This window comes from Megalops cyprinoides, chromosome 3, assembly GCF_013368585.1.
Source record: "Megalops cyprinoides isolate fMegCyp1 chromosome 3, fMegCyp1.pri, whole genome shotgun sequence".
NCBI lineage: Eukaryota > Metazoa > Chordata > Actinopteri > Elopiformes > Megalopidae > Megalops > Megalops cyprinoides.
This window is the reverse complement of record NC_050585.1, coordinates 51,187,969-51,215,429: the sequence shown is the minus strand read 5'-3', so window position 1 is coordinate 51,215,429 and position 27,461 is coordinate 51,187,969. Positions and strand designations below refer to the sequence as shown.

Here is a 27,461-nt window from a genome sequence, read left to right as displayed (position 1 = left end):
CACACTTATTTTCAGGGCCTGCGCTCTGATCTCGGCACTTTGGGAAGCGCATTCGAACCCTGTCCCTTTGTGTTACCCTCACGTTTAATTCAGTGTGGATGTCCCGCTGTGCTGTTGTTTCACAGGACATGGCGCGGCCTATTAAAGCGGGCTGAGAGGTAACGCACACCTGCAGGCGCAGCGAGGGTGTACGGGGCAAACGCCCAAGCACTGTGGGGAGCTGCTGGCTGTGCAGCGAGCAATGAGTTTGGTGGAGGAGGCACTGATAACGTGGCTAGAGTTTGAGACAGGAGCATGCATATACGCACACACACGCACACATACACACACGCGCACACACACACACACACACACACACACACACACGCGCACACGCATACACACACATACACACACACACACACACACACACACATCAGATAAACTGGGTTTAAGCCTGCATCTACATGGGCAGTAGGTAGCCTGTTATGCCATAGATCTGGAAGCTCATTGGTTACAAGTGTAAAGCAGGGTTAGACCACTGTGGCCCTGGAGGCCAGCTGCCCCGTGGGCAATGCTAAATTGTCTGTTTATTTAATACGTTCATTAATATAACGGAGTAACAGATGGAGTCAGTCCAGTTTTGGTGTGGGACAGTGTCAGAACTGAGCTGTCGGAGAGGGTGGGCAGGTGTGAATGCCAGCAGATTGCCCTTTCTGGTGAGTTTGAATTGGGTGCTGATATTGTACAGCGCCCAGCTCAGTTGCTGTGCTGTCAATCAGACAGTCTTGTCATGGTGCTGATATTGCAGAGTGCTCAATATGGTTTTCTTGCTGTTTGGGTATATTTCAACAGTGTAGTGTAGTGTAGTGCACATCACTCTATGTCTGAAACCTGGGGTTATTTTGAACTTAACGTTACAAATACCACATTCTTCACATGAATGCAGCTAGGCTACGGTTTGCTTGTGGACCAGTGAGGAGGAGGTAAAAGGTCCTTCAACTCAGGTCACGCTTCAGGTCACTGCATGCATGATCAAATGTCAGTGCTGTCAGGTTTCAGTTCATGGCAGGTCAGTGTGGTAAACCGCTGCTCTACATCTTTGATGTCTTCTGCATGACCGGGAGAGAAAATGTCAGTCGTGAGCGACACTCTTTCTTGTGTTTGCAGGCCGAGCTGAACGACTCCCACAATCAGATGGTGGTGCACTGGGCCGGGGAGAAGAGCAACGTGATCGTGGCCCTAGCCAGAGACAGCAGTGGGGCTTCAGGGCCCAGGACCAGCTCGGTGAGTCCGCACACCAGGGCAGCTCATCTCTGCTAACTCATTCACCAGGCTTACTCCCTCTGTTCTAACACCTCCTGCCTGAAAAACCAGTGTGTCCATCATTTTTCCTCTCCTGTTATTCAGTGGCTTAGTGTTCCATTGTGTGGGCCCTCAATGTAAGTACTGTATGTTACACAGCAATAATCTTTAGGGAAATGGTAATAGTGATTCAAATAAGATTAGTAATTGGTCATCATTTTGGAACAATATTAATAATGACATTAGTAATACTACAGATATGGTGCCATATTTATTGCACAAACCCCAGAATTTTAAATAAGGAAAATTAATAAATGATGAGGTCTGGAGTGTCTTTGTGGCTCTGCAGACATGCAGGCTGGTAAGTGGCCACCCCAGTCGGAGTTTCAGGCCCTTTGGAAATGGACAGATTTGTCCCATAATTCTCTGATGTGCTGAAACTCGGGGACCTCCAGCTGGAAAGGCTGGGCCAAGCTGTGCTTGCAGGGGCTGGCTGCGAGCACATCTGGCCAGCCTGTCTCATATTATTTCCTCAGATTAAGGGCTGGATTAAGCCCTCCCATCTGTTCCCACTATACACGCCATTACCATACACACCAATAACTCTTACGTCTGCCACCACAAAGCCTGTCAAAGGCCTGCCGCAAGCTCCGAATAGCTTAATGTCACGAGTTACCGTAGAAGATTGTCCTGGGGTGGGATGGGTGGTTTTTGGGGCGAAGGACAATTTTAGGCCCTCTCTTCTAATTACCATCCTTCATTTTGTGGTCATGTTTGATGCTTCTGCTTTAACAGCCTACAAGCTATAATGTTAGATGGTTGAGGTTTAATACATATCTACGCTTGGCAGGATTTCATTTTTTGCTTTGTCAATTTTGACGAATGTCAGCATTTTTTTTCTCTTCATCTAATTTTTAGTGGTATTAGAAGATACTCAATTTTCTGGTATTAAAAGAATATGTGTAGCAATGCCTTCATTTGTTGAGAATTGCATACGTCAGGTGCATTTTCAGTGCAAAAATGGACAGTGCTGTAATACTACAAGTAAGAATAACAATGTTTAGTGAGACTTCTCAGCTCATTCCTCATTCTTGATTTTTGTGAACGTTTAAAACCATACCAGTAGAGGCAGTTAAACTGAAAGAGAAACTTCTGAAGTAGATTTTTTTCATTTTTTCCCACTGGCATTCTTTTAAAATGTGGAACTGAGTTGAGCAACATTTAGCATTTAGTTCAGAGGAGAACAGCATAACAAAATGGATAGACATTTTTTCCCTTGGGTGGTTGCTTTCCTGAAAATGACGTGTAACAATTTTTTCTGCAGTAACTGTAATCTTGCCTGTAAGCCTTCCTTTTCTTGGACCTTTTCTGCTGTGTATTCAGTGTCAATTGTATTTTAACATGATTAGTATAGCATAGTTATATTTGGATGTCATGTGAAAATATCTAGAAAATAAAACCAACAACAGTGTAGAACACTTAGGATGACAGGCAGAATTGGTGCGTGTAAACAAAGAATTCCTGCTCTAAGATGAGCTAGTTTTACTGTTCCTTCTTTAAAAAAAAAAAGGGAGAACGTGAAAGCAGCCTCCAAAAAACTCCTGCCTCAAAGACTATTCACTGAAACGGTTCTTCTGAGAAGTGTTGGACGGCGGAGGGTGAAAGGTTTGCAGTGCTGTCAGTAGCAGTGGAGTGTGAGATGGATTGTCACTGCGCATTGACCCCGCTGCTTTACCGTTGGTCCTCTCTCCATGGCAGGTCTATGTGTCCTATGACTACGGCACCGCCTTCGTGGACATCTCAAACAACTTCCAGCTCTCTGGTGAAAAAGTGGGCAACAAGGAGGCCATTGCCCAATTCTACCACAGTCCTGCCGATAACAAGAGGGTTAGTGTCAGCGCTGGGAGGCGGGTGTGTTTGTGCGTGAGAAAGGACAGGGGTCGGGGAACATGTGGAGCAGTGCTTTGGGAAGTGGACTTCTGATGAACACTTGGAAATCCCAGAGTTCCAAAGTAGTACAGCTGTTCCCCAGAGGAAGGCACTTAACCTCCAAGGCTTCCATAATAGTCTATTGTATGCTGTAATCACCCTGGACAAGGGTGTCAGCTAAGGATATTAATACATGTAATTTCTTGTAATCCATGGCTGTTGGCGGTTATGACTTCAGATCATCTTACTCTCTCTCTCTCTCTCTCTCTCTCACCCGCTCTCGCTTTCGCTCTCGTTCTGTCTGCAGTATCTCTTCGCAGACACGGCTAACAGCTATCTTTGGAACACATTCGACTTCTGCAAGACCGTCCGGGGCTTCTCAGTCCCCTTCAAGCCCACCGACCTGCTGCTGCACAGCACTAGACCCAACCTGGCACTGGGCTATGACAGCTCTCACCCCAACAAACAGGTACGCTATCCCATATGACCACCACTCTCAGCCCGCACAGTCAGTACGGTTCACCCCAGTAAAGGATGGCACAGTGATTACAGTCTTCCCAGCATTTCGTTTGAATCGTATGTCTCTCCTCATATTTTGTCAGTGTTCTGTCACCCCTCTTAATTACAACGCGGGATGAGTTTGCGCTGATTATTAATGGCGGTGACTTGTCTTGGCCAAATTAATGGCGGTTGTCACCCAAATGAACAACTGTGTTCGATCTTACCTCATTATATGGTCAATTAGAAAATCTCATCGCAGTTACTTTTTTTCTTGACCAGCCCACAGTTGTGGAGAACAGGTTGAACAGAGTGAAAAATCTTGCTCGCAGTGGTCGTGACTAAACATGTTGCGCTGTTGCAGCTGTGGAAATCGGACGACTTTGGCGAGACGTGGGTGCTGATTCAAGAACATGTCAAATCCTACTTTTGGTAAGGTCACCGCTCTGTTTCACAATCGTGTCTTTTTTTTTCCTGTTAAAATGTTTGTTTCTCTTTTCTGAAGAGGGCTGTTACCTCACACAGAGTGTCAAAAGAGCCCTGCACTGTGAGAACAGCAGCAGGGGAGAGAGATTGGAGTTGAGTAAGAGGCTGTGTGTGTGTGTGTGTGTGTGTGTGTGTGTGTGTGTGTGTGTGTGTGTGTGTGTGTGTGTGTGTGTGTGTGTGTGTGCGCATGATTGCAGTGGCTTGCTCTCATTCCATGTCGCCTAACTGTCTGTACAGCCATCCGCCTCCCCACTCCTTCCAGCCTCATTAAAACCAATCAATTAGCAGCGGAGAGATGAACAGATAAATGCCTCATTAATTCCTTTTGATTGCTCTCTGCTTCCTAAGCATCATGCATACGATTTATATCCACGGTTTACTGAAGCTGGAAGTGCCATATTTCACTGAGCTCAACTCCAGGCTCTTTAAGGGAGCATTGATTGTGTCTACACAGTGGAGCCTAATCTGAGAACATGTTACAACACGAAGAGTTATTGTGTATTGGGTCCAATTCCAGAAAATGTTTTTTTTATGTTTATGTTTTGTCTATAGCAGCCGGTGATGATGGACATAATGGTTATAAGAGTCACATTATGATTATAATCTTCGTGTCACATATCGAAATATCCTGAAATACATGATTGATGCTTATCCTAATCTGCCCTACAGGTTGACAGCATGCTTGTGGTAGTTGGCAGTTGATTCATTAAATAATCCAGGCACTTAGTTAATCAGTTGGTGGTTTTGTTTGAGAACAGTTAGCATCACACAGAGCTGGACTGTTTGTCTTGCAGGCTGAGTCTGATGGATCTGTCACATGACATGGGCTATATTGTTATTAATTGGCATCAGGGAATTTGGTGACACCCATATCAAACAAACTTGTTGACTCTGCTGTGGTGGGTGAGCTGGCCATTGTCTTGGAGAGTCTGCAGAGCTGTGTGGGTTGGGGGGGGGGGGGGGGCAGCATTGGAGTCATGATGAAGGCTCTTCTCTGCTTGAAATGTTGTTTTTTGGTTTGTAAAAAAAAAAACATTTTTGGAGCATTATAGGAAAGTTCAGTTCTCTTATTGTTTCGTGGTTAGTTGGCCAGCGCATTGTTAACTTGCGCGTGAATATAGTCTTTCTTCCTCATTATTTGACGTTGGCTGAATAGCAGCAGCCTCTAACCCCCCAGTCATGATTCCTGGGTGTTTTGGGTGCTTTTGCCCCCCTCTCCCACCCCCCTACCAGCTCCTCTTCTTTCGTCTACTATTCCTCTGTCCTTTCCCACTCGTCTCTGCTCCGAGGGAATCGTCCATACTAATCCCTCCAGAATGATACCGCGCTATGGATTTTGCTCAACCACAGTAAACTCAAGCCTTTTCATCCCATTCACACCGTGTTGTTAAACAGATTTTCTTCCCGGTAAGAATGCGAAAATGACACAATCTTATTTATCTGTTGCCCCCCAGCCTTAATCCCTTTGCTCGGAGGGATTGAGAGGCAGGCTTCAGAAAACATGCTTTTGAGTGTTTACAGAGCAGAAAGTTCTTTGCCTCAGTCTGAACAGGATTAGGGCCCATTCCTGGCCTGTGCGTTTGGGCCTTCGTTAAGTCCCCGTTATCAGGAGAGATGTCAGTCCTTAAAATAGAGATCACAAGAGAGACTGCGGTCTTTATACCCTCTGTCAGGCAAAGGGGTTGTGGTGACTCAGCTTTTGGTTTGGCAGCGCGGGAGCAGAACTCTGTAAAGTACAGTTTGTGCCACCTTCTGTGTGCCGTCACTGCCCTAACCTCACTTTGATGGGACCTCGCAGTTTTGGTCAACTCCGATCTCACCAGGCGGCTTTTCTTTGCTGTGGCAGGTAATTATTATTCTGTACAGGAAACATGACAGTGCCCCTGTCTGTGTTTTTATGCTTTATGGGCTCCTTCACAAAAATGAAACAATGACTCCTATCTTACAGATTTTAAGATACAGGCATAGGCCTATATAATATATCATATATATATATATATATTATATATCATATATATATATAATATATAATAATCACAAGATTTTAGTTCTTTATTCAGCTCTGTAGGGCTTTATAGTGGTTTTTTTATACGAATGTAAGTGTAACATATGGTTGTAGTTGTTTTCTCCCATAGTCTCAGTGAATGTATGCTATGAATAGCGGGAACCATTGACTGTAATCAGTGTGTTGTAATATCTATCGATCACCAAAAGGCATCACATGCATTTCAGGTTTATCATGTAAAGGGCCATATGTTGTGTTTTAATTGCAGTATGAAAGGGTTTTGGTTCTGCCTCTGTCACTTCCTGAAATGAACAGGCATTTCAACATGTTTCAAGTATATTTCTTCTTTTTCTTCTTTTTCTTGGTATTGCATTCATATTTCCCCTATGATGTCACTGATGATGGATTCCAGCCTTAGTCTTCTCATTGAAGATATAATTGAATCTGACTGATTCAGATTAAATCCTCACGCAGACATTATCCTGACCGTACCTGCTGTACGAGTTTACTAGACTGGTGTGTAGTGATTGTGCATTGGTCTGCCAGCATACATTTCCATATCAAAATACAGTGCATCGTGGGTTATAGTTAAACCTCATATAATATGATGTTTTGAGCCAGTGTTTTAAAAGGTGCATCCTGTGATTTGCTCCCCTCCTGGACCTTAAAGTTTATTGTAGCCACGAACAGGATTGGTCCAGCATTCTATTGCAACCGTTACACTTTTATTGTTACACTTTCTACATGAAGGCAGTGCACGTAGTACTCGCGCTTGCAGGCAAAGTTTCTTGACTAAGTTTAATATTCTGGCATTTTCTGAAGTCCCATGGCACCAATTATCACCTGGGTGGGTGCTAATCACACTTATCTGAAGCTCATCAAAGAAGTCAGACAGCGCAGGCTGACACTGCTCCTGCTAATGAGGCAGTGGCTGTATCTGAGAAGTCATTATAATGCTGGATTTACAAGCAGAAAAGGGCCCCAAAGCACACACATAATGCCCTTTGCCTCCACCTTCCATTCTGGTTTGCACATGTGTGTGATTATTTGTCTGTAACCCTGAGTGTCCATTTATATGACTCTGTGTGTGTGTGTGTGTGTGTGTGTGAGTGTGTGTGTGTGTGTGTGTGTGTGTGTGTGTGTGTGTGTGTGTGTGTGTGTGTGTGTGTGTGAGTGTGTGTGAGTGTGTGTGAGTGTGTGTGAGTGTGTGTGAGTGTGTGTGAGTGTGTGTGAGTGTGTGTGAGTGTGAGTGTGTGTGTGTGTGTGAGTGTGTGTGAGTGTGTGTGTGAGTGTGTGTGGGTGTGTGTGGGTGTGGGTGTGGCAGGGTAGCATAATGGTTAAGGAGCAGGACTCATAACCAAAAGGTTGCCAGTTTGATTCCCCATGGCGGCACTGCTGCTGTACCTGTCGGGCAAGGTACTTAACCCACAATTGCCTCAGTAAATATCCAGCTGTATAAATGGATAACATTGTAAAAAAAAAAACTGTAATTGATGTAAGTTGCTCTGGATAAGCGCGTCTGCTAAATGCCAGTGATGTAATGTATATGACTGTGTATGTATGTGTGTTTCAGGGGGGTGGAGCCGTACGACCCTCCCACCACTGTGCTGGTGCAGCGGCACGAGCCGCAGGGCGTGTCCAGCGTCATCAGCAGCACCGACTTCTTCCAGAGCGAGCAGAACCGCCGGCTCATCCTGGAGCAGGTCGACAGCTTCCAGCTCCGCGACAAGTACATGTTCGCCACCACCACCAGGGTGAGCTCTCCCACCCCGCCCTGCCCTGCCCCGCCGCGCCCTGCCCCGCCCCGCCGCGCTCTGCCCCACCCCACCGCGCCCTGCCCGGCCCCGCCGCGCTCTGCCCGGCCCCGCCGCGCTCTGCCCCGCCCTGCTCACGCACAGCCTTCCTTGAGCGGACGTCTCATGTCCAGGGCAGGTCTTTGTTGGAGATACCGATCGTGAACATGCACAGCCTATATATATCTGAATTTCATGAATTTTATTATTTTTTGCCCCGAGCACCCAGATACAAAAAAATAGAAGGCTCACAAATGGCCATGGACTCTCCTTGAGGAAAGAAAAATGAAGTCATGCTTTACAAACTTGTCATATTGTAGATAAGCTTTTATTTATCAGTCCTTTCTGTGCAGCCTTTAATCCCTCAGTTGTTAATCAGTACATTTCTTCTGACTAATTTGTTGGGTTTTACAGGTTGAAAATGAAAGCAAAAAAGTATGTCCAAATCTTAAGCACAGAGATACGGAAATAATTAATTGCACTGTAATCCTCTTTATCCAAAAGGAATGAGATTAAGTGGATATGGTCCATTCTTATCAGTATATCCTCATGCCTCCAGTAAGCGTTAAACTTTTGTGATATCCCCCTGTGCATTAAAGAGAAGCCAGACTGATGGAACTGCGTGCTGGGGCTTTTTTGAATGCACCTTTAGGTAAACAGGCATCCCTGCAGTCTGTCCGTAAGGATTTGATGCTGGTTTTCATGGAGTCGAGCTGCGTTGAAAATGGAACCGTTCGGAGTTGAACTGAGAATTTTTCTTCTGCGTATACGTTTTCCTGCATTGCCTTGTGTAAGAGCTTTATCCTCTTTCGAAGACTCACTTCCGTCCATGCTTTCTCACTTTATTTGCATTGACAGATGCTTTCGTTTGAGAGGCTAGAATTTCAAAGACAGTCAAACACTAACGTCTTTGTTTGATCTAGTTTACATTATCAGGCCTGAAAGTGCACAGTGTCCTAGTTTGCATGTGTATCAGCATGCACGCACATGCGTGCGTATGTGTGTATGCACACAGTTCCAAGATACCTTCACAGAACGATCTTACTGATAACGGGTCTCTGTGCCCTCGGTGCTTACTCCTTAGCCAGTGAATCAGATTTCCTGTGTCTCCACTGTGAGGAATCAGATCTCCTGTGTCTCCATTGTGGAGAATTAGATCTTCTGTGTCTCCAGTGAGAAGAGTCAGGTCTCTTGAGTTTCCAGTGTGTAGTATCAAATCTCCTGTGTCTTCACTGTGGAGAATTATTGTGCGTCTCCACCAAGCAGTACGGTACAGTGCGGTTCGTTACGTAACAGTTTGGTACGGTAAACCCTGGTACGGCTTGTGTCTCCACTGCCAACCGTACCCTACTAAATAGGCGGGGCGTATGCTGGATGGCGATTGCTGCGTCAACTAGGTAAGTAGCGTGACATCATAAAAGCGCGCGAGGAACGCAACACAGCAGAGACGGTTGATGAACTTTTGTGTTTGTATTAGCGCTGTTAAAATGCTCGTTCGCGATTAATCTGGAAACTTTAACGCGTTAATATTTTAACGCAAATTATTCATATTATCAAGTTTGACCGCAACCTCCTTCTGTAATTCCAGCGCGGATATTTACCTGGCTGAATTACTGAAAGATGTGGCAAACGCAGATGTGCTGAACAGCCAATTTCGTTTTAACCCTTTTAAACTTATTTGTTATGGTATGTAGCGCGTGTTGCCTTATATGGTTCCTTATGTTTTCATTTGCGTTATTAAGTTTCTTATAGACTTCAGTTAGCATTTGCTATATTTTTAGAGTTAAATCGCTGTTTCCTCAAAGCCAAAATTAGGTAGAATTTCTCCAATCTAGTGTTCTAATCGCACCAGTTTTAGCATATGCGCTAAACGGCTAATCACACCGGTTTGACCGTACGTGCGAACTGCTGAAACGAAATTTGCCGTTCAGCACATCTGCGTTTGCCACACCTTTCAGTAATTCAGTTTTGGTCAAACTTGATATGATTAATTTGCGGTAAAACGTTAACGCGTTAAAGTTTCCAGATTAATCGCGAACAACCGTTACCGCGTTAACCTTGACAGCCCTAGTTTGTATTCACGTTGTCGCACGGAAGTGTGGACTCTCTGTCGACCAATCAACGGACGGCAGTGGGTGTAGCTCCATCCTTTACAAACCGTACCACCGTGCTTGGTACCCCAGCAGAAGGGTACCAAAAACCAGTACTGTACGGTACGCTTATTTTGGTATGGTTCGCAACTTTTGATGATGGAAACACAAATAATTGTGTACCATACTGCACCGAACTGTACTGTACTGCTTGGTGGAAATGCACCATTAGAGCTCCTGAGTCTGCACTAATGAACATTAGATCTCTCAGGTTTTGGTCAGGTCGGGATTTTGTCTTTTCTTGGCCTTGGGTTGATTCTGTTCTTATATTTTACACACTGTCCCTGCTTTACTTGGGGTTCTTGCTTTGTGGGTGTTTAAGTGGTCCAGCTGACGCCTATTTATAGATGTAATATCAGGCCATTGGATAAAGAAGCAACCCTGTATCCCTCAATAGAGAAGGGAGGATTCTTTCGCAATAATGAAATATTTGACTGGTGATGAAATTATTCAGCGGGTAAGCAGTCTGTTCACAGGTTGTTTGTTATACCGGAGCCGCAGAAATAACAGATGTGGTTTTATTTAATTTTCTGTCTGGAGGCTGTGAATTCATTGTGCATTTATTCAAGTCCACTCAGTGTGGGCAGTGGGAGCTAGAACAGCCACGCTGATAAATGCAGACTTCAAGAGAAGTCAAATGAACAGGAGCTTGGCTGCTTCCGCTAAGTGGTTGTTGTAATTAATTATTGTTGATCTCTGCACAGCTCTCTGATTAAATAAAGTAGAATATTTGGGCTCCCTTCCAATGGTACTTCTGGATGTTTATAAGGGGATGCTAGACGATAACCCGTTCAAATGATCCAGCAATGTCATAAATCTGAAATTGACCATGTGCTAAAAAGGACACCTATCAGACAGCAGTAATGTTTTTCAGTCGGTGAGATTTCTTAGGCATCTACATTGACTCTTCTGGAGGACAGCCTTGGTGAAGATACTTCACACAGCCCCGTACAGACAGGATTGTATAATGTAGAACGTATAGCTGGGCATGGCCTTGACTGCAGAAAGTGAGCTTAAGGCCTGTCTCTGTGTGAGACAGCGCTCTGCCCACTGTAGTGGAGAACAGTGGGCTCGAAGCGGCATGCTGCAGTTAGCCCACGGTCGAGGGTGCCGGTAGGCTCTCTGCAGCAAAACCCCGGAGGACTGCAGGGAACGACTGTCAGTCATAAGTGAGGGAGGACTGTGCCAGTCCATGTGTGTCAGCGAGGTGGCATCTGTTCGCCGGGTGGCAGCGTCCCCTCGGCCTCGCTGGCCTGCGCTCGATCTCTCAGGGAGGCCATATGCCCTCCGCATCTGCTCTCCACATCCTTCCAGCCCTGTCCTCGCGGGCAGCTCCGCCCGGCGCCCTGCCCTGCCCCCGTCTCGGGGAGCGGTCAGCCTGTCAGCGCGAGATGACACACACGAACTCGCACAGTCACGCAAGCTCCTCCCTCACTTATGACTGACCGTCATTCCCCTGCAGAGCTCAGGGGTTTCGTTGCCTATGGGCACGCTACATTACATTACATTATTACGTTACTGACATTTAGCAGACGCTCTTATCCAGAGCGACTTACATCAGTTACAGTTTTTTGCTATGGTATCCATTTATACAGCTGGATATTTACAGAGGCAATTGTAGATTGGGTAACTTGCCCAAGGGTACAACAGCAGTGCCCCAGTGTGGCATCGAACCAGCAACCTTTTGGTGCTGCTACTTAACGAGTCCTGCTCCTTAACCAGTATGCTACACTGTCACACGCTAGCCGATGGGCTAACTGCAGCGTGGGGCTTTGAGCCCACTGTTCTCCACTACAGTGGGTGGAGCACCGTCTCAGATTGAGAGAGGCGTCAAAGTCATTTTCTGCAGTCAAGGCTACGCCTAGTTATATGTTCTACATTATACAATACTGTCTGTACAGGGCTGGGTGAAGTATCTTCACCAAGGTCATTCTCCAGCAAGTTCAATGCAGATAACTAACGAGTCTGACTGACTGAAAAACATTACTGTTGTCTGATAGGTGCCCTTACTAGTACATGGTCAATGTCAAGTTTATGACATGACTGGATCATTTGAACGGGTTATTTTCTGGCATCTCCTTATAAACATCTGAAATGCAACATTCATCTCCTCACTACTTTTCAGTATCCTTTTCCACATGCTCTGCTCAGCAGCAACAAGCAGGTGGGAGTGGGCCGTCTTCCATAAGGACCTGGTCCTTTTTGGGAGGGCTAGCACAGTTCACATATACTGTTATTATCATAATCCTCATTTGTTATTCAGGAAACACGTCCATTGAAAGTGACAACCTCTTTTGTCATAGGATGAGCACTTTCACAGAGCTGGGACTTCGCTGTAGCAATCTGGAGTAAATCTTCCCCCCAGGTTACATTTGCCCTTCCTTTCAACCTCTGACCTGACCTCAGCTCAGAGTCGCCGCTGGCTGGGCTTGGAACCACGTGAGCTGTCTTCGGTGATCAAGACAAAGACAAGTCAGAGTGCATGCCCAGGGCATTGTGGGTACAGAGCAGACTCCACACACTCACCAGCCATTCTCTTCCCCTCTCCGCTCCTCCGCTAATAGGATTACCATTAATGAATATCACAAACGGCTCCAGCAACGAGAATCTGCTGAGACTAATTAAAGCCCCATGGAACCGAGAGGCCTTCTCATTGGAGGGTTTTATCCAGACTGTAACAATAACCCGGGTCTTTCCAAGCACAGCCATTTCCTTATCACGTTGCCTGAGCAATATAACTCGGTTATCAAAAAAAAAAAAACATGTCTAACATGTTGACAAGGAAGTCTTTTTGCGTACATACAATGACAGCATGACCCATTTTCTTTCAGCAGAGAACCTGTTTACCGCAGGAGGGGTTTCCACTTGTCTTCAGTGTGTCGTGTAAAGGTGAATGTGATCTCCCAGATTGGTGGTGGTTTTAGCATGCTGGGCTGAACAAGGAAAAAGCCCTTTTACCAAGCAAAGAGAGGACCGCACCACCTCAGCCACGCAGCCGCTGTTTCGCTCCCTGTTGTTTGATTGATCTTTATCGATTCCCTCGGATGCTCTCATAGCCACTGTGTTCTTGGGATTGATCTGTCCTGAGTGGATTTGGAGCGCCCCCCCCCCCCCCCCCCCCCCGGTTTGTTCCCATTCCCAGCATCCACCTCTTTCTGTAATTGAGATCTGCGGCAGTGGCAGGTTTCCAGCGTTTCAGATGGTTTTCACATTTCTCTCATTGGCTTTTTTGTCTCGCGCCGGACTTTGGAGCCGGCGATGCACAAATACAAGCCTGATAAGTGAGATGCTGAAACCCAACGCCGTATTGTACTGCAGGCCTGAGCAAACACTTCTTGCCCAGGTTCCCTGGCAGGCAGAGGCTGCTGTCTGACAGACCTGGTCTGTGCGACTGTCATATTGAATTTAGACCTTGCAGCTTCATTACGGACGGATTCCGTGTTAGTTTGCGAATCTGTGAGCCTGATCGTTTCTGCGCTGTCGTCGTTCGAAGCATCCCTGGGGGTGTTGTTCTGCCTACACTGCTATCGCTGGCTGGCTGGATCAGTTTCAGCTGGAGTTCCTCACGGCGGAGCCCAGTCCCACATTTCACTCACGACTCTCAGCGGCTCGCTGGTCCACTTCCATGGGAACCTGATGGATCACAAGGCCTGTGGTGGCATCATGGGTCCACTCTGAACAGCAATGCATTTTCTCTTGTTTAAGTTATATAAGAGTTCAGGGTCCATCAGAGGAAATTAGCATGTTTTCCTGATTTACTTTCCTTGTTCTGCATGATGATGACAATTGTGTATTTAAATATGTGGTCTGTGTCAATGTGTTTCTCCTCAGAAACTGAGCTACCCAGTAGGGGCAATTAAATTTTCATTTAGATTTTTATTCACATAGGAAAATGATTTGCATGTATATTGGGGTGTTTAATTTTTGCAAAGCGGTGGTTGGGGAGAACCACAGATACTAAATTCAGGGTATGGAACTAGAAGTACATCATGAAAAATGAGTCGCATCCTTCTTGGACCATAAATTCTCTTGGAAATTGAGAAACACAAACTTGTGACTCCCCCTGCTGGTTGGTAGTGCAAAATCCACTCCAAGGTCAAAATAGTGTTTTCTCAGTCCCCAGTGGAAGTTTTGATCTGGCAGTTTCGAACCTTATTGGACCCTGTGTGCCTTGCTTTGTTTACAGCTTAGTCATTCACTGTAGAGGCGTTCGGTATCGACATGGTGTTTAGGCCAAATCGGATCTACACTGACGTGTTTTTGAGGTTTTGAGGATTCGGGTTCTTTACCATTGCTGTTATGTTTGACGGTAGCATTAGGGTGGTGATGTACCATTTAAGTGTCAAGTGCTTTTAAAAATAAAAAAAATAAATGCTGTGTACTTTAGATTAAGATCAAAGAGATCACTGGCTGAAATTTCCATAGTCATGGGCAGATAGGGGCAGTGTTTGCCTTATGATATGTTTGTGTGGAACGCCAGTTTCAAATGGCTGAGCTGTGGAGACACTGACCCTGATTCACTGACACTGACCTTCATACCTCCCTGCAGGAGAGCGTGGTCATCACAGCCAGGCATCAGACAAACAGGCATGCATTTGGTGCTCAGCCATGCACACCTTTAGTTAGACTCAAAGTTTGGTCTTTCATATGTACACAAGTAGAGACATAAACGTTGTCTTTGGTGTGTATTTCTATGAGAGCATGATTTTTTGCTGAAATTGTATGTATCAAAACCAGACATGGCACAAGATTGAATGCAAGGGTGTTCAGTTGCGATATTCCTGAGCCTAATAAACATAACTAATGAATGTTTACTTGACTGGGTTTGAGGCTGACACATGCTGATATCACAGCCTACTTAGATAAGGACAAAAAAGGCTGTGTCCTTTATCAGGCTGCTCTGTCTTTTATGGTCTGTAATTGCACATGTTTGTGTGGGTAATCAAAGTGCGAAGGAAAGCGCCTTTATCGTTCTTGTTTTTGTTGGTAGACAGTTCTGGCGTGCGATAGTGCCTTTGCACAGAGGTTCTTGTATTCTTCTTCACTCTCTTACTCTGTTCCTGGTGAAAAATGCGTCTTGTCTATATCACTGAAATGTCACTGAGGTAGAAGCTGACTTTAAGTTGCTCGGCAACAGTGAGACATCCAGGGCTTTTGTCAGCTTTTTGTTCTTTTAGCACAGATTGTGCTTGTGAATGCTCCCATGATGCATTGTTCTGTTCCAGTGGATTTCTGCTAAGCTAATAGGTAAAACAGCACAACAGATAGAAGACTGAAACGCAGGGCATTTTAAGGCAGCGTGGGTGGGTGTGTATGGAGTACAGGAACACTGGGAAGCGGAGTTTGCCCCCTGGTCATCGTTAAAGTGTTCCAGGTTTGTTATCCTAGCCTGAACCATTCTGCCATTGATACACTTGACGTTCACTCCTCTCTTGAAAAAGAAGCCCTCACTTTACTATTATTATTTTTTTTTCTTAGAGTAAAATCAATGATAGAAGTGTCCGGGCGCTGGGGTGATTGTGAGCGTGGTGCAGTGAACTGGGTCACCCTCCTCAGGTGTTGAAAATGAGCTGGGTGGGGGATGCTTGGGCTCCAGTCACTGCCCCCCGTGCCCGGGTTTGTGCAGGAGCAGCCGGCGGGAAGGTGCAGCACATGCTTCCTTATTTCAGTGGGTTTTCCCTGGGCTGCCGAGCTCGAGAGAAACGCAGCCCCTTAAAAGGCTTGCTACACTCAGTCGCTCTCATCTCTGTCCCTTTTATTCCGAGACATATTATCAGGGTTTTCCGTTTGTTGTGAAACCCGACATACGTGTGGGTGACTCATGTGCCCCCCCCTTGTGTCAGGAGATGAGCAGCGGCAGATTTCAGTAACTGTGCACTCTGGTAGCACTCGATGAAGCTGTAATATCGAAGCTGTCAGTCCTGTGCCAGCCTGTTTGCTGTTCTCTCTGACGGAAAGGCCTTGAACACCCACCGCAGTTTCAGAGACTTGCACTCAGTGCAGCTCTGCGCCTTGGGAGGAAGAGGAGGAGGACGTGCGAAGAGAGAGACCCGAGTGGTTCTTGTTCTTGCCTGTAATTCATGAAAGGGGGCCGCACTGTCTCCTGTGATGAAAACAGACTCCGAATTGACAGCTGGGGCCCGGGGGCCTCCTTGCTGAGCGCTCCTTCCTTTGATAGGAATACGAGGTGATTCAGCACTCCGTCAGTCAGTGTGGGAGCGATGCGGTTTGCAGTGATGGATATCTCAGTCCAGACAGTGTCTGTGATCTTGTGGGGTTGTGTAAAACTAATGCTGCTGTGTTTTTTTATTTGCGTTGGATATTTCTAATATGGAAAAAAAAAAAGATTCCAATTCCACAATTGGATATGTCTTTCATGTCTACACTGTTATTATTTCTTATTTTCAGAAGTCTTTAAATACAATAGTTGGTGATCAGAATCAACTATTATGCACTGCACAATTATCTAAATTAAGTTAAGAATGAGTTTGATTATTTTCATATTTCTCCCCATTGAAACCTATCAGATGAAAACATAATTTATTTTGAACATAGGACACAGTATTACTGTTATTAAAAGCCTTGGAAAATTACATCTCTCTTTCTTCTATAAATTTCAGAGAAAATTACATATTTTTCTTCTGTAAATGCAACAGCTAATGTTTTATATCTGTGCCTTTGTGTGAATACATACAAGCCAAGCCCAGGTCATTTCCCTGGGCGGCAGTGTAGCATAGTGGTTAAGCGTCAGGACTTGTAACCCGAAAGGTTGCTGGTTTGACTCTCTGCTGGGACGCTGCTGCTCTACCCTTGGGCAAGGTACTTAACCTACAATTGCCTCAGTAAATATCCACCTGTATAAATGGATAACGTTGTAAAAACCTGTAATTGATGTCGCTCTGGACATGATGATGTAATGTAAATGATGTAATGTAAAAAAGAACAGCAGTAGGACTGAGCATGCTCTGATGCACGCTTCTCTCTCTCATTCCAGACGCTGCTGGGGAGCAAGGAGCCCTCCTCTGTCCAGCTGTGGGTGTCCTACAACCGTCAGCCAATGAGAGCCGCCCAGTTCATGACCCGGCACCCCATCACTGTGAGTTCCCACAATGCATTGCACTGAACCCCTCTGACAGTGCGGCAGGAGTAATAACAGGACACTGCAGGGTTAACGGGCATTCTGTCTGCTTAGCTGGAGGAACTCGCTGAAATCTAAAACGCTGTAATTGTGCCTTGGGTGGCCACCGCCAAACATCTTGAATGAGTTTAAATGTTGGCTTGACCCGAGAACTGTGCCCTCTGTGAAACAGTCTCCCTTATGAAGCAGTAAAACATAGAGTAAATACAGGCAAGCATACAGTAAAACATCAGAGTAAATACAGGAGACCCTCACTAGTCTTGGGAGATCCCTGTGAATAGGGAAATCAGTGGATATTGAACATCACCGTAATTGAATACTTGTGCACAAAAGGAAAATTTGCTCTCTAAATTTCCTTTCTCAAAATTTGCCGGGGTTGGCATGGAAATGAGCGGTTCTCCCCGTCATGAATATTTGAAACTGTAGGTCTGTGAATGACAAGGGTTCCCTGTGTACAGTCATGGATTTTGATAGTGTGTAATGTAGTGCTATATTCCAACACCTGTCAGCTTATTAGAGGAAGCTAACCAAAGTGCCTCGCTTTCCTTCTCCTCTCCTGCAGGAGTACTACATCGCTGATGCTTCTGAGGACCAGGTGTTTGTGTGTGTGAACCACATCAACAACGTCACTCACCTGTACATCTCAGACTCTGAGGGCCTGTCCTTCTCGCTCTCCCTGGAGAACGTGCTCTACTACAGCCCAGAGGGCACCGGCAGCAACACCCTCATCAGGTGCGAAATTCAGCATCATGCCTGTATGCCCTTATCAGATACAGCACACTGTTGCATGTCTCTATAGCTTTATCAGAGACAGTGCTCTACCGGATCTCCATACACCCTCATAAGAGACAGTACTCTACTAAATGTCTATACACCTTTATCAGACAGCAGTCTACTACATGTTTACATTTACATTTATTCATTTGGCAGATGCTTTTATCCAAAGCCACTTACAAGTGAAGCAGAGTATAACACAAGCAAAGGGCATGTTTATACACCCACATCAAAGACAGCACGCTACCACATGTCTTTACACCTTGAACAGAGACAGCACTCTACCAGGTCTCTCTACACCCTCATCAAAGACAGCACGCTACCACATGTCTTTACACCTTTATATCAGAGACAGCGCTCTACCACATGTCTTTACACCTTTAACAGAGACTGTACCAGATCTCTCTACACCCTCATCAGAGATGGGGCTCCACCACATATGCACCTTGATATCAGAGACAGTACTGCCCTCTTCTCCCCTCCCTTGTGAACATTTTTCCACAGCATAGACTGAACTTTTTACTCCTTACCTGATGTTAGCATGGTGCTTGTAGCGAAGGGCAAGAGCAGTCACCCCACCCGGCCTCGCACCCGGGTCTACAGGGTACCAGCCATGCCAACTTTGAGGCTCTTTGGCGTCGCGGTCAAAGTCGCATGTTTGGTACCCCGTAGACCCGGGTTCAAGGCCGGGTGGGGTGACTGCTCTCGCCCTTCGCTACAGTGCTGTAGGGAGGAAAATAATGATGATTGATGCTGATGATGATGGTGATGATGACGATGATGATGATGATGACGATGATGACGATGATGATGATGATGATGATGGTGATGGTGATAATGATGATGATTCATGCGCACGTATTGGCAGGTACTTTGCAAACGAGCCTTTTGCAGACCTGCACCGTGTGGAGGGTCTGCGGGGAGTCTTCATCGCCACGCTCATCAACGGCTCCCTGAGTGAGGAGAACATGCGCTCTGTCATCACCTTCGACAAGGGGGGCACCTGGGAGCTGCTGCAGCCCCCTGCTGCCGACAGCCTGGGGGGCATGCTGGACTGCCAGGTACCTGCCGCTAACGCAGCGCACGGTTTAAACAGGGTGTGTGACTGCCGTTACAGGGGTGACTGAGTGCTGTGTTTGTGTGTCTGTGTCTGTGTCTGTGTGTGTGTGAGAGAGAGAGTGTGTGTGCTTGTGCGTGTGTATGTGTGTGTGTATGTGTCTGTGTGTGTGCTTGTGTATGTGTGTGAGTGAGAGTGTGTGTCTGTGCTTGTGTGTGTGTGTGTCTGTCTGTGTGTGTGCTTGTGTATGTGTGTGTGTGTGTGCTTGAGTGTGTGTGAGAGAGAGGACATGCCGCTGCTGAGTACCCCCCCTCACTGCCTCACTGCTCTCCCTCCCCTCCCCAGCTCTCTAAGGGCTGCTCTCTGCACCTGGCTCAGCGCTGGAGCCAGCTGCTCAACGTGCAGCTCCGCAGAATGCCCATCCTGTCCAAGGAGTCTGCGCCTGGCCTCATCATGGCAACAGGTGGGTGTCGTCATGGAAACGGGCCGGGCTTGTCACGGCAACAGGTGGGTCATGGAAACGGGTCGGGCTTTTCCTGGCAACAGGTGGGTGTCGTCACGGAAACAGGCTGGGCTTTTCCCGGCAACAAGTGGGTGTTGTCACGGAAATAGGCTGGGCTTCTCCCAGCAACAGGTGGATCTGATCATAGTAGCAGGTTGTGCCTCCCATGGCGACTGTTGGCTTTCCCCACAGCAACAGTTTGGTCTCCTAATGGCGACCATAAGGGCTGCTTCAGGGTTGCTGTATGACCGCTGGTGAGATTCTTGCCACTTGAAGTTCTCCGTACTCTGCTGTAGCTTTAGGGCACTCGTGCAGGAAATCATATCAGGGTGATTAAGATAAGGACTACGAGTATGTTTTCTTGTTTAGCCGTGTTGTGGAAACCTCTTTCCACTTCCCCATGTGCATCAAAACCGTTTTAATTGAATTGTCATTAGGCAAGTGGACAGGAATAGGAACGTTGCAAAGATGTCTACTGCTTTGTTGTTATCACCCGGACTCAGGCGAAGTAATTAAAGGCCTGCTTCACTCATGGGATAATTAACACAACCCCTAATCCCGCTGGCACTCACCATCAACAAGCTGCTGCACTCAGAGATGAGCTCTTCAAAATTTTCCACAGCCGTTACCGCTGTAGGCCCAAATGGCAATCAGCACATTCTCTTTGGATCACCCATCTCTGGGCCTGCACATTTTTCAGGGCTCATTTCATCATCACATAAAATGTCTCTGAGTGCTGGAAGCTGTCTGCTCAGCAGTTAAATGTGTAACCGCTGTGAAGGCTACCTGCACAGGAAGACTGCTTAATTGACAGGGCCGCGTTAAAACACATTCAGACTTACTGCTCTTCCCAAAAGGCAAATGTGATTTTCTTCACACTCCCGTTCGGAGAGATTGAACTTTTGCCAGGCAGATTGTCTCGTGGTAGGTGTTGGAAGATGCAGACTCCGCCACAGACTGTTCTTGTAGCGCGTTTTCAAGTCTTTGGCTGCGATTCCGAAACGCTCTCAGCATAAGGTGATGAAACAAAATGTGTAACGTCTAGCTGAGGTTGGAACAGACCCACTCGGCGGGGGACGGCACCCACTCACGCTGCTGTCTGCGGAGTGGGAATCCTCTCTCTCACAGCAGCCTGTGAACTGCGTCTTTACACACACCCTTTTGCTCCGCCCCTTGTTCTTTACTGACCAATCCAATCCCCATTTGCACTAGACTGTGATGTCTTGTGATGGCTCAGGGTCTGACAGTCTCCTCACAAAATTGGTTGCAGTTTAACTTACTCCCCCTTACAGTGAGCTCATTCACAGTCTTCTGTTAAGGTGACATCAGAGGCTTTCATTTGAAAATGGTAGCTATGTCATGCACATTTTTTTTTTTATTTTTTAGACCATTCAGGACGCCATTCTTGGTAAAGCAATAGAACATAAGAAGTTCGATGACGAGAGTCGAGCTAGGCGTGTAATTTTGTCCTTAGTTCAGAATGTGTCTGTGACTGTCAAGCCTGGTCTTCCTCTGCAGTTCCTGGCGTACTGTCAGGGTAGCAGTGTTAGTCAGATCGTTTTTTTGACCAGTCTTGTGGTTCTCGCTCCTTCTGCAGGATCCGTGGGCCGCAGCCTGGCCAACAAGCCCAACGTGTACGTGTCCAGCAGCGCAGGGGCGCGGTGGAGAGAGGTGAGAGAGGCACCCCTGAGATGAAACCTGAATCCTCTTAGGATTCATATTTTTTGTGACACTAATTTCATATGTTATATCTATAACAACACTTCTATTCCGTATTTATACCAAATCAACACAATAAAAAACCTTTTTAAAAAATAAATGATTGTGTAGGTGTAAGCATATATGACAGCAGAGGTGTGTCGAGTAGAGGTGCAACGGGGAATGTGCTTGCTCCCCCAGGCCCTGGCTGGCCCTCACTTCTACTCCTGGGGAGACCATGGGGGCATCCTGATGGCCATTATGCAGGGCAGCCCCACCACCAAGCTCAAGTCAGTCCCTCTCTTCTCCTTCCACGTCTTGGCGCGTTACGCACAGGTGATGTCTGTGGCTTATCTATGCCTGTCTGTCCGTCCATCCATCAGGTTCAGCACAAACGAGGGGGAGACGTGGACGGAGTTCCAGTTCTCCTCCAGGGAAGTGTACGTGTACCAGCTGCTGACGGAGCCGGGGGAGAAGAGCACCGTCTTCACCATCTTCGGCTCCTACGCCTACCAGGAGCACAGCTGGCTCATCCTGCAGGTCAACGCCAGCGACGCCCTGGGTGAGTGGGGGTAGGAAGGAGATGGGGCAGAGTTCAGCTCCACTGTGTGAGCCCATCAAGTGGGTGTTTTTTAGTTGCTTCGGTGTTATTACTGTACTTTGTGTGTGTGTGTGTGTGTGTGTGTGTACATGAATATGTTTGTGTGTGTGTGTGTGTGTGTGTGTGTGTGTGTGTGTGTGTGTGTGTGCGTGTGCATGTGTGCAAGTGTATGCGTGCGTGCATGTGTGTACATGCCTGTGTTCACACACGTGTTTGTGATACATGTTTTTGTGCATACGTGTGAGTGTGTGTGTGTGTGCGTGCGTATGCGTGCGCGTGTGTGTGTGTGTGTGTGTGTGAGAGTACATGAATATGTCCGTGTGTGTGTGTGTGTGTGTGTGTGTGTGTGTGCGAATGCGTGCGTGCGTGTGTGTGTGTGTGTGTGAGAGTACATGAATATGTCCGTGTGAGTGCGTGCGTATGCGTGTGTATGCGTGCGCGCGTGTGTGCGTGTGTGTGTGAGAGTAGATGAATATGTCCGTGTGTGTGTGTGTGTGTGTGCGAATGCGTGCGTGCGTGTGTGTGTGTGTGTGAGAGTACATGAATATGTCCGTGTGTGTGTGTGTGTGTGTGTGTGTGTGTGCGTGCGTATGCGTGCTTATGCGCGCGCGCGCGCGTGTGTGTGTGTGTGTGTGTGTGTGTGTGTGTGTGTGTGTGTGTGTGTGTGTGTGTGCGCGTATGCGTGCGTGTGTGTGTGTGTAAGTGTGTAAACTGCTGTGTGAGCATCAGGGTGCCTGTGTGCGTCCTCCTCAGTCTCCCTGTGTGTATCTGCGTTCAGGTGTGCCGTGCACAGAGGGAGACTACAAGCGCTGGTCTCCGTCTGACGAGCGAGGGAACGCCTGCCTGCTGGGCCGCGAGATGGTGTTCAAGCGTCGCACGCCCCACGCCACCTGCTTCAACGGGGAGGACTTCGACCGGCCCGTCACCGTGTCCAACTGCTCCTGCACACGACAGGACTACGAGTGGCAAGTCTCCTCTCTGGTTCTGCTTCTGCTTCTGCTTCTGGTTCCTGTTCCTGTTCCTGTTCCTGTTCCTGTTCCTGTTCCGGTTCTGGTTCCGGTTCCTGTTCCTGTTCCTGCTCTGGTTCTGGTTCCTGTTCCTGTTCCTGCTCTGGTTCTGGTTCTGGTTCTGGTTCCAGTTCCTGTTCCTGTTCCTGTTCCTGTTCCTGTTCCTGTTCCTGTTCCTGTTCTGGTTCCTGTTCCTGTTCCTGCTCTGATTCTGGTTTCTGTTCAGGTTCTGGTTCAGGTTTCTGTCCTGTCCTGTCCTATTCTGTTCTGTTGGAACCGGACCAGACCAGACCAGACCGAAGTGCTTATTCTGAAGGCGCTTGCACAACCAAGAGAAAGAACAGCAAACTCAACCCATCTCCCATCTGCCTCTTAGTGACTACGGCTTCAAGCTGAGTGAGGACCTGTCCCTGGAGGTGTGCGTGCCTGATCCGGAGTTTTCGGGGAAGCTGTACGCTCCCCCCGTACCCTGCCCGGTGGGCACCACGTACCGCCGCAGCAAAGGGTGAGCAGCCCAAGCTCTCACGGACCATGGCAGCACAGCAGGCCTGGCGTCCAGATGTTCTCTGGATGCTAATCAGATTCACACAAACAGCACATTTGTCAATGGTAAACCGAAGTGTAAAACAGTTGTGATGTGATCGTTACATTACATTACATTACTTAATTTAGCAGGCGCTTTTACCCAGGGCGACTTCCAAATAAGTGCATCACTATGCTAAGAGTAGTCACACTGTGTGCCAGTGTTGTGGAATTAATACAAAACTATTGCAGCAACCTCAGGGTTTGAGAAAAATGGCAGTAAGGTTTCGGTGTTGAAATTTGAACAGAATGTTCCGTCGCCCCTCGAGCTGGTGATAAAATGCCCTCTGCTGTTAATGGAGTGTAAAACACTGCCAGAGCCTGCCCAGCAGCTGCTCTTTGCTTTCCTGTGATGACAGCACAGCCTAGTGGTCTAATGTGAAAACTGGAGAATGTTAATGGCAGTATATGTACTATTAATGTGTTACTGTATCAAATTGCGCATGTATGCTTGTGAATTTATTTCGCTGTTTGTGTGTGAGAATGTGTCCCGCTGCATGCGTACGAACGTTTCTTGCTGTGTCTGTGTGCTGCATGAAGGGAGTGCTAACCTGTGTGCGTTTCAGGTACCGGAAGGTGTCAGGGGACACTTGCAGCGGGGGTGATGTGGAAGCCAGGTTGAACGGAGAGATGCTACCATGTCCTGTGGGAGGTATGCTGACAACTTCTGTCATTTAAGAGCAGTGCACACACACGCACGCGCGGACACACAGACGCACATATATCTGTCTGTATCAGAGCAGATCTGACAGAGTTAAGAACATTGCACTAGCTGTGAGACAGTTAACGCCACCCCATCACGGACCGGGCTCGGCTCTAGGCTGCATTTTAAGCAGGAGGGAACCGTGCGGCTCTCGCTCAAGAACAAGGCGCTATTGTCTCCCCGAGGAAGAGACCCGTGGAGACCCTGATTATTCTGCTCCGGCTCAGTGTGTACTTTGGGGAGGGATGAAAAACGCTGCCGCCTCAGCAGAGAAAGTTTTCCAGCGCCCGAGGCGACCCTCCAGCTGGAGTCAGGAGAGATTGATGTGGCACTTACCGATTTCACAGTGCTGCGGCCCCGACCAGCCATGAAAAGGGACGAAATTGATGGGAATGTGAATGTCTCGTGAAAAGGGCTGTGTGTGTGTGTACGTCTTTCATTCTCTGATGATGTGAATGGACAGACAGGGGCTGAATAGGGGAGAACGGGGTCTAAAAAAGCCCCCTCACTTCCATCATTACACTGAATTGATTCATTTGTTTTTATCTGAGCGTTTCAGGATGGGGTAGGACGTTCCTGAGAGCCACTGAATTCTTTTGACTTGACCATTTTAATCGAGAGGGTGATGTTGCCTACGTTACCTTACTCCCACAGAGAGCAACGAGTTCATCCTTTACGCCATACGAAACTCCATCCACCGCTACGACCTGTCCACTGGCATGGACCAGCCTCTGCCCCTCTCTGGCCTGCGGGAAGCCGTCGCCCTGGACTTCGACTACGAGATGAACTGTCTGTACTGGGCTGACATTGCGCTGGACACCATACAGGTCAGAAGGGTGGGAGGGACACATGCACACACACACACACACACACACACACACACACACACACACACACACACACACACACACACACTCACACACAGACAGGCCCACAAATGCGCACACACACACACGCTTACACACACGCACACTCACACACAGACAGGCCCACAAATGCGCACACACACACGCTTACACACAGACAGGCCCACAAATGCGCACACACACACACGCTTACAAACACGCACACTCACACACAGACAGGCCCACAAATGCGCACACACACACGCTTACACACAGACAGGCACACAAATGTGCACGCACACACACACACTCGCACAGTCACTCTCTTACATGTCCAGAAGACTGACTTTTCCCGTCTGCCTGACCCCACAGAGACTGTGTCTGAACGGCAGCTCTGGGCAGGAAGTCATCGTCAGGAGAGGCCTGCAGAACGTGGAGGCTTTGACCTTTGACCCCATCAGCAGGCTGCTGTACTGGGTGGACGCCGGGTCTCAGAAGATTGAGGTAAGAGCGCCGTGAAGGAGGTTATTCACGCATGAGATATAGAACTCCACAGATTACAAATAGGGGCTGTGAGAAGGTGAACTGGATTGCCTCTCGGCAAGATTTTGATAAGGGTGTCGTTTCTGGCGCACTCTCCAGGTGGCCAATCCTGAAGGGGACCTGCGCCGAACCCTGCTCAACTCCTCCGTGCTGGAGCACCCCAGAGCTCTGGTCCTGATGCCTGGGGAGAGGTACTGCGAGACCCCCTTCCTCCTGACCTCCCCTCTCCTTGGTCCCATTACTGTGCCCATTCCTGGGCTGTTTATTGTGTCCATATATGCAGAGTACTGTTTGCCTCAGTAAATATCCAGCTGTATAAATGGGTAACACTGTAAAAACCATAATTGATGTAAGTCGCTCTGGATGAGAGCGTCTGCTAAAAACCAATAATGTAATGTAGTTAATTACATTAATGTAATACTGTGTGTGTGTTCGTGTGTCTCCAGCCTGATGTTCTGGACGGACTGGGGCGAGCGTGCCGCGGGGGTGTACCGCAGCTGGATGGACGGGTCCAACCTCTCCTGCATCGTTTCGGAGGGGGTGCGCTGGCCCAACGGCATCGCGGTGGATGAGCACTGGCTGTACTGGACGGAGGCTTTCGGGGACCGCATCGAGAGGGCGGACTTCGACGGCAAGCAGCGCAGCGTGCTGATGGAGGGCCTGCCCCACCCCTACGCCATCGCCGTCTTTAAGGTGTGCTTCCTCTGCCACACACAGAGACACACACGCACGCACACTCAAACACAAACACTTACAGAGACGTGTAAAAGCACACACACGCCTTCAGACAGACAGACAGGCGCACACACACTTACAGAGACGCACATACTTACAGAGACGCACACGCACACACACACAAAAGCCAATGTAAAATTTCAGCTTCATCTTCTGTGACCATGTTCCAACCTTGTTAGGTTTATATAGGCTTCAGTATGAGTGTTCAATTAGGGAGCAGGGCAACGTTCAATCAGGCCTAATTGAAGTGATGGTCATTTTTGTTCACTTGCACTCAATAAGTATGTAGGTACCTTTTAAAATTAAGTTAATGTCATGGAATTGTCAGTTTGTTTGGCAGAATTAATGTCATACATATTATTAAAATGCTGGAAATAAGGGTAGTCATCAGGCAATCGTGTGCCAACCACATAAAGAGATGTTTTGAAAATGTTAATAGTTGCCAAAACATGTAACTGTGTTTTCGCCACACCATAAATTAGGTTCCAGTGATAAAACTAATAGCTACATGGACACATCCACACTTAACCACAAAATGCCTAGGTGTCCCAATAATTTTGGACCCTAGTGTACATACACACAGTCCTGCATGGAAACTCTGACGCACTGCGCAGCTAAGAACATTCTGGAAATACTAGATGAAAGGGATGGGCAGAGAGTGTCACTAGCAGGTACTAGGCTCTTCTAGTCTGATGTTGTGCCCGCAAGCTTTGTCTGAATTGCTTCAGTAAAAGAGAAAGGAGTATAAAAGGGTAAAGGTGCCTGCTACTAAGTGAATGAATGAATAACTTCACCATTCTTCTCTTTGTGTCCGATGATGTCCCATCAGCCTCAGATCCCTGAGAGATGTCACATGGTAGGAAGAGTTTGAGCGTTTGTGTGTCTGTTCTTCCAGAACGACATCTACTGGGACGACTGGTCCAGGATGGGCATCTTCAAGGCCCCTAAATCGGGCTCTTCGGACGGCGAGCAGCTGGTGGGCAGGCTGTCGGGAGTCATGGATCTCAAGATTTTCTACAAGGGCAAAACCAGAGGTCAGCGCTCAGAGCACAGACATTTACGGGACACAAGCTTCACAGTAATGAAAGAGCACCTTTGAAGAGTTCCAGTTTCACGTTATCTGGGCATAAT

General features: G+C 47.4%; 1 protein-coding gene across 1 annotated transcript in view; it reads left to right on the top strand.

Annotated features, from left to right (window-relative positions):
- LOC118774227 (sortilin-related receptor-like) overlaps positions 1 to 27,461 on the top strand; it is a 71,461-nt gene that overhangs the window by 20,192 nt on the left and 23,808 nt on the right. The window contains exons 2-21 of the mRNA XM_036523405.1: positions 1,150 to 1,266; positions 3,043 to 3,171; positions 3,521 to 3,682; positions 4,076 to 4,143; positions 7,776 to 7,956; positions 17,140 to 17,241; positions 17,846 to 18,015; positions 18,926 to 19,118; positions 19,460 to 19,577; positions 21,214 to 21,287; positions 21,516 to 21,604; positions 21,698 to 21,876; positions 22,694 to 22,880; positions 23,299 to 23,427; positions 24,071 to 24,156; positions 24,862 to 25,034; positions 25,425 to 25,556; positions 25,695 to 25,786; positions 26,042 to 26,288; positions 27,226 to 27,364. Of these exons, the coding sequence (XP_036379298.1) occupies positions 1,150 to 1,266; positions 3,043 to 3,171; positions 3,521 to 3,682; positions 4,076 to 4,143; positions 7,776 to 7,956; positions 17,140 to 17,241; positions 17,846 to 18,015; positions 18,926 to 19,118; positions 19,460 to 19,577; positions 21,214 to 21,287; positions 21,516 to 21,604; positions 21,698 to 21,876; positions 22,694 to 22,880; positions 23,299 to 23,427; positions 24,071 to 24,156; positions 24,862 to 25,034; positions 25,425 to 25,556; positions 25,695 to 25,786; positions 26,042 to 26,288; positions 27,226 to 27,364 (2,767 nt within the window). The remainder of the gene's footprint in view (positions 1 to 1,149; positions 1,267 to 3,042; positions 3,172 to 3,520; positions 3,683 to 4,075; positions 4,144 to 7,775; positions 7,957 to 17,139; positions 17,242 to 17,845; positions 18,016 to 18,925; positions 19,119 to 19,459; positions 19,578 to 21,213; positions 21,288 to 21,515; positions 21,605 to 21,697; positions 21,877 to 22,693; positions 22,881 to 23,298; positions 23,428 to 24,070; positions 24,157 to 24,861; positions 25,035 to 25,424; positions 25,557 to 25,694; positions 25,787 to 26,041; positions 26,289 to 27,225; positions 27,365 to 27,461) is intronic.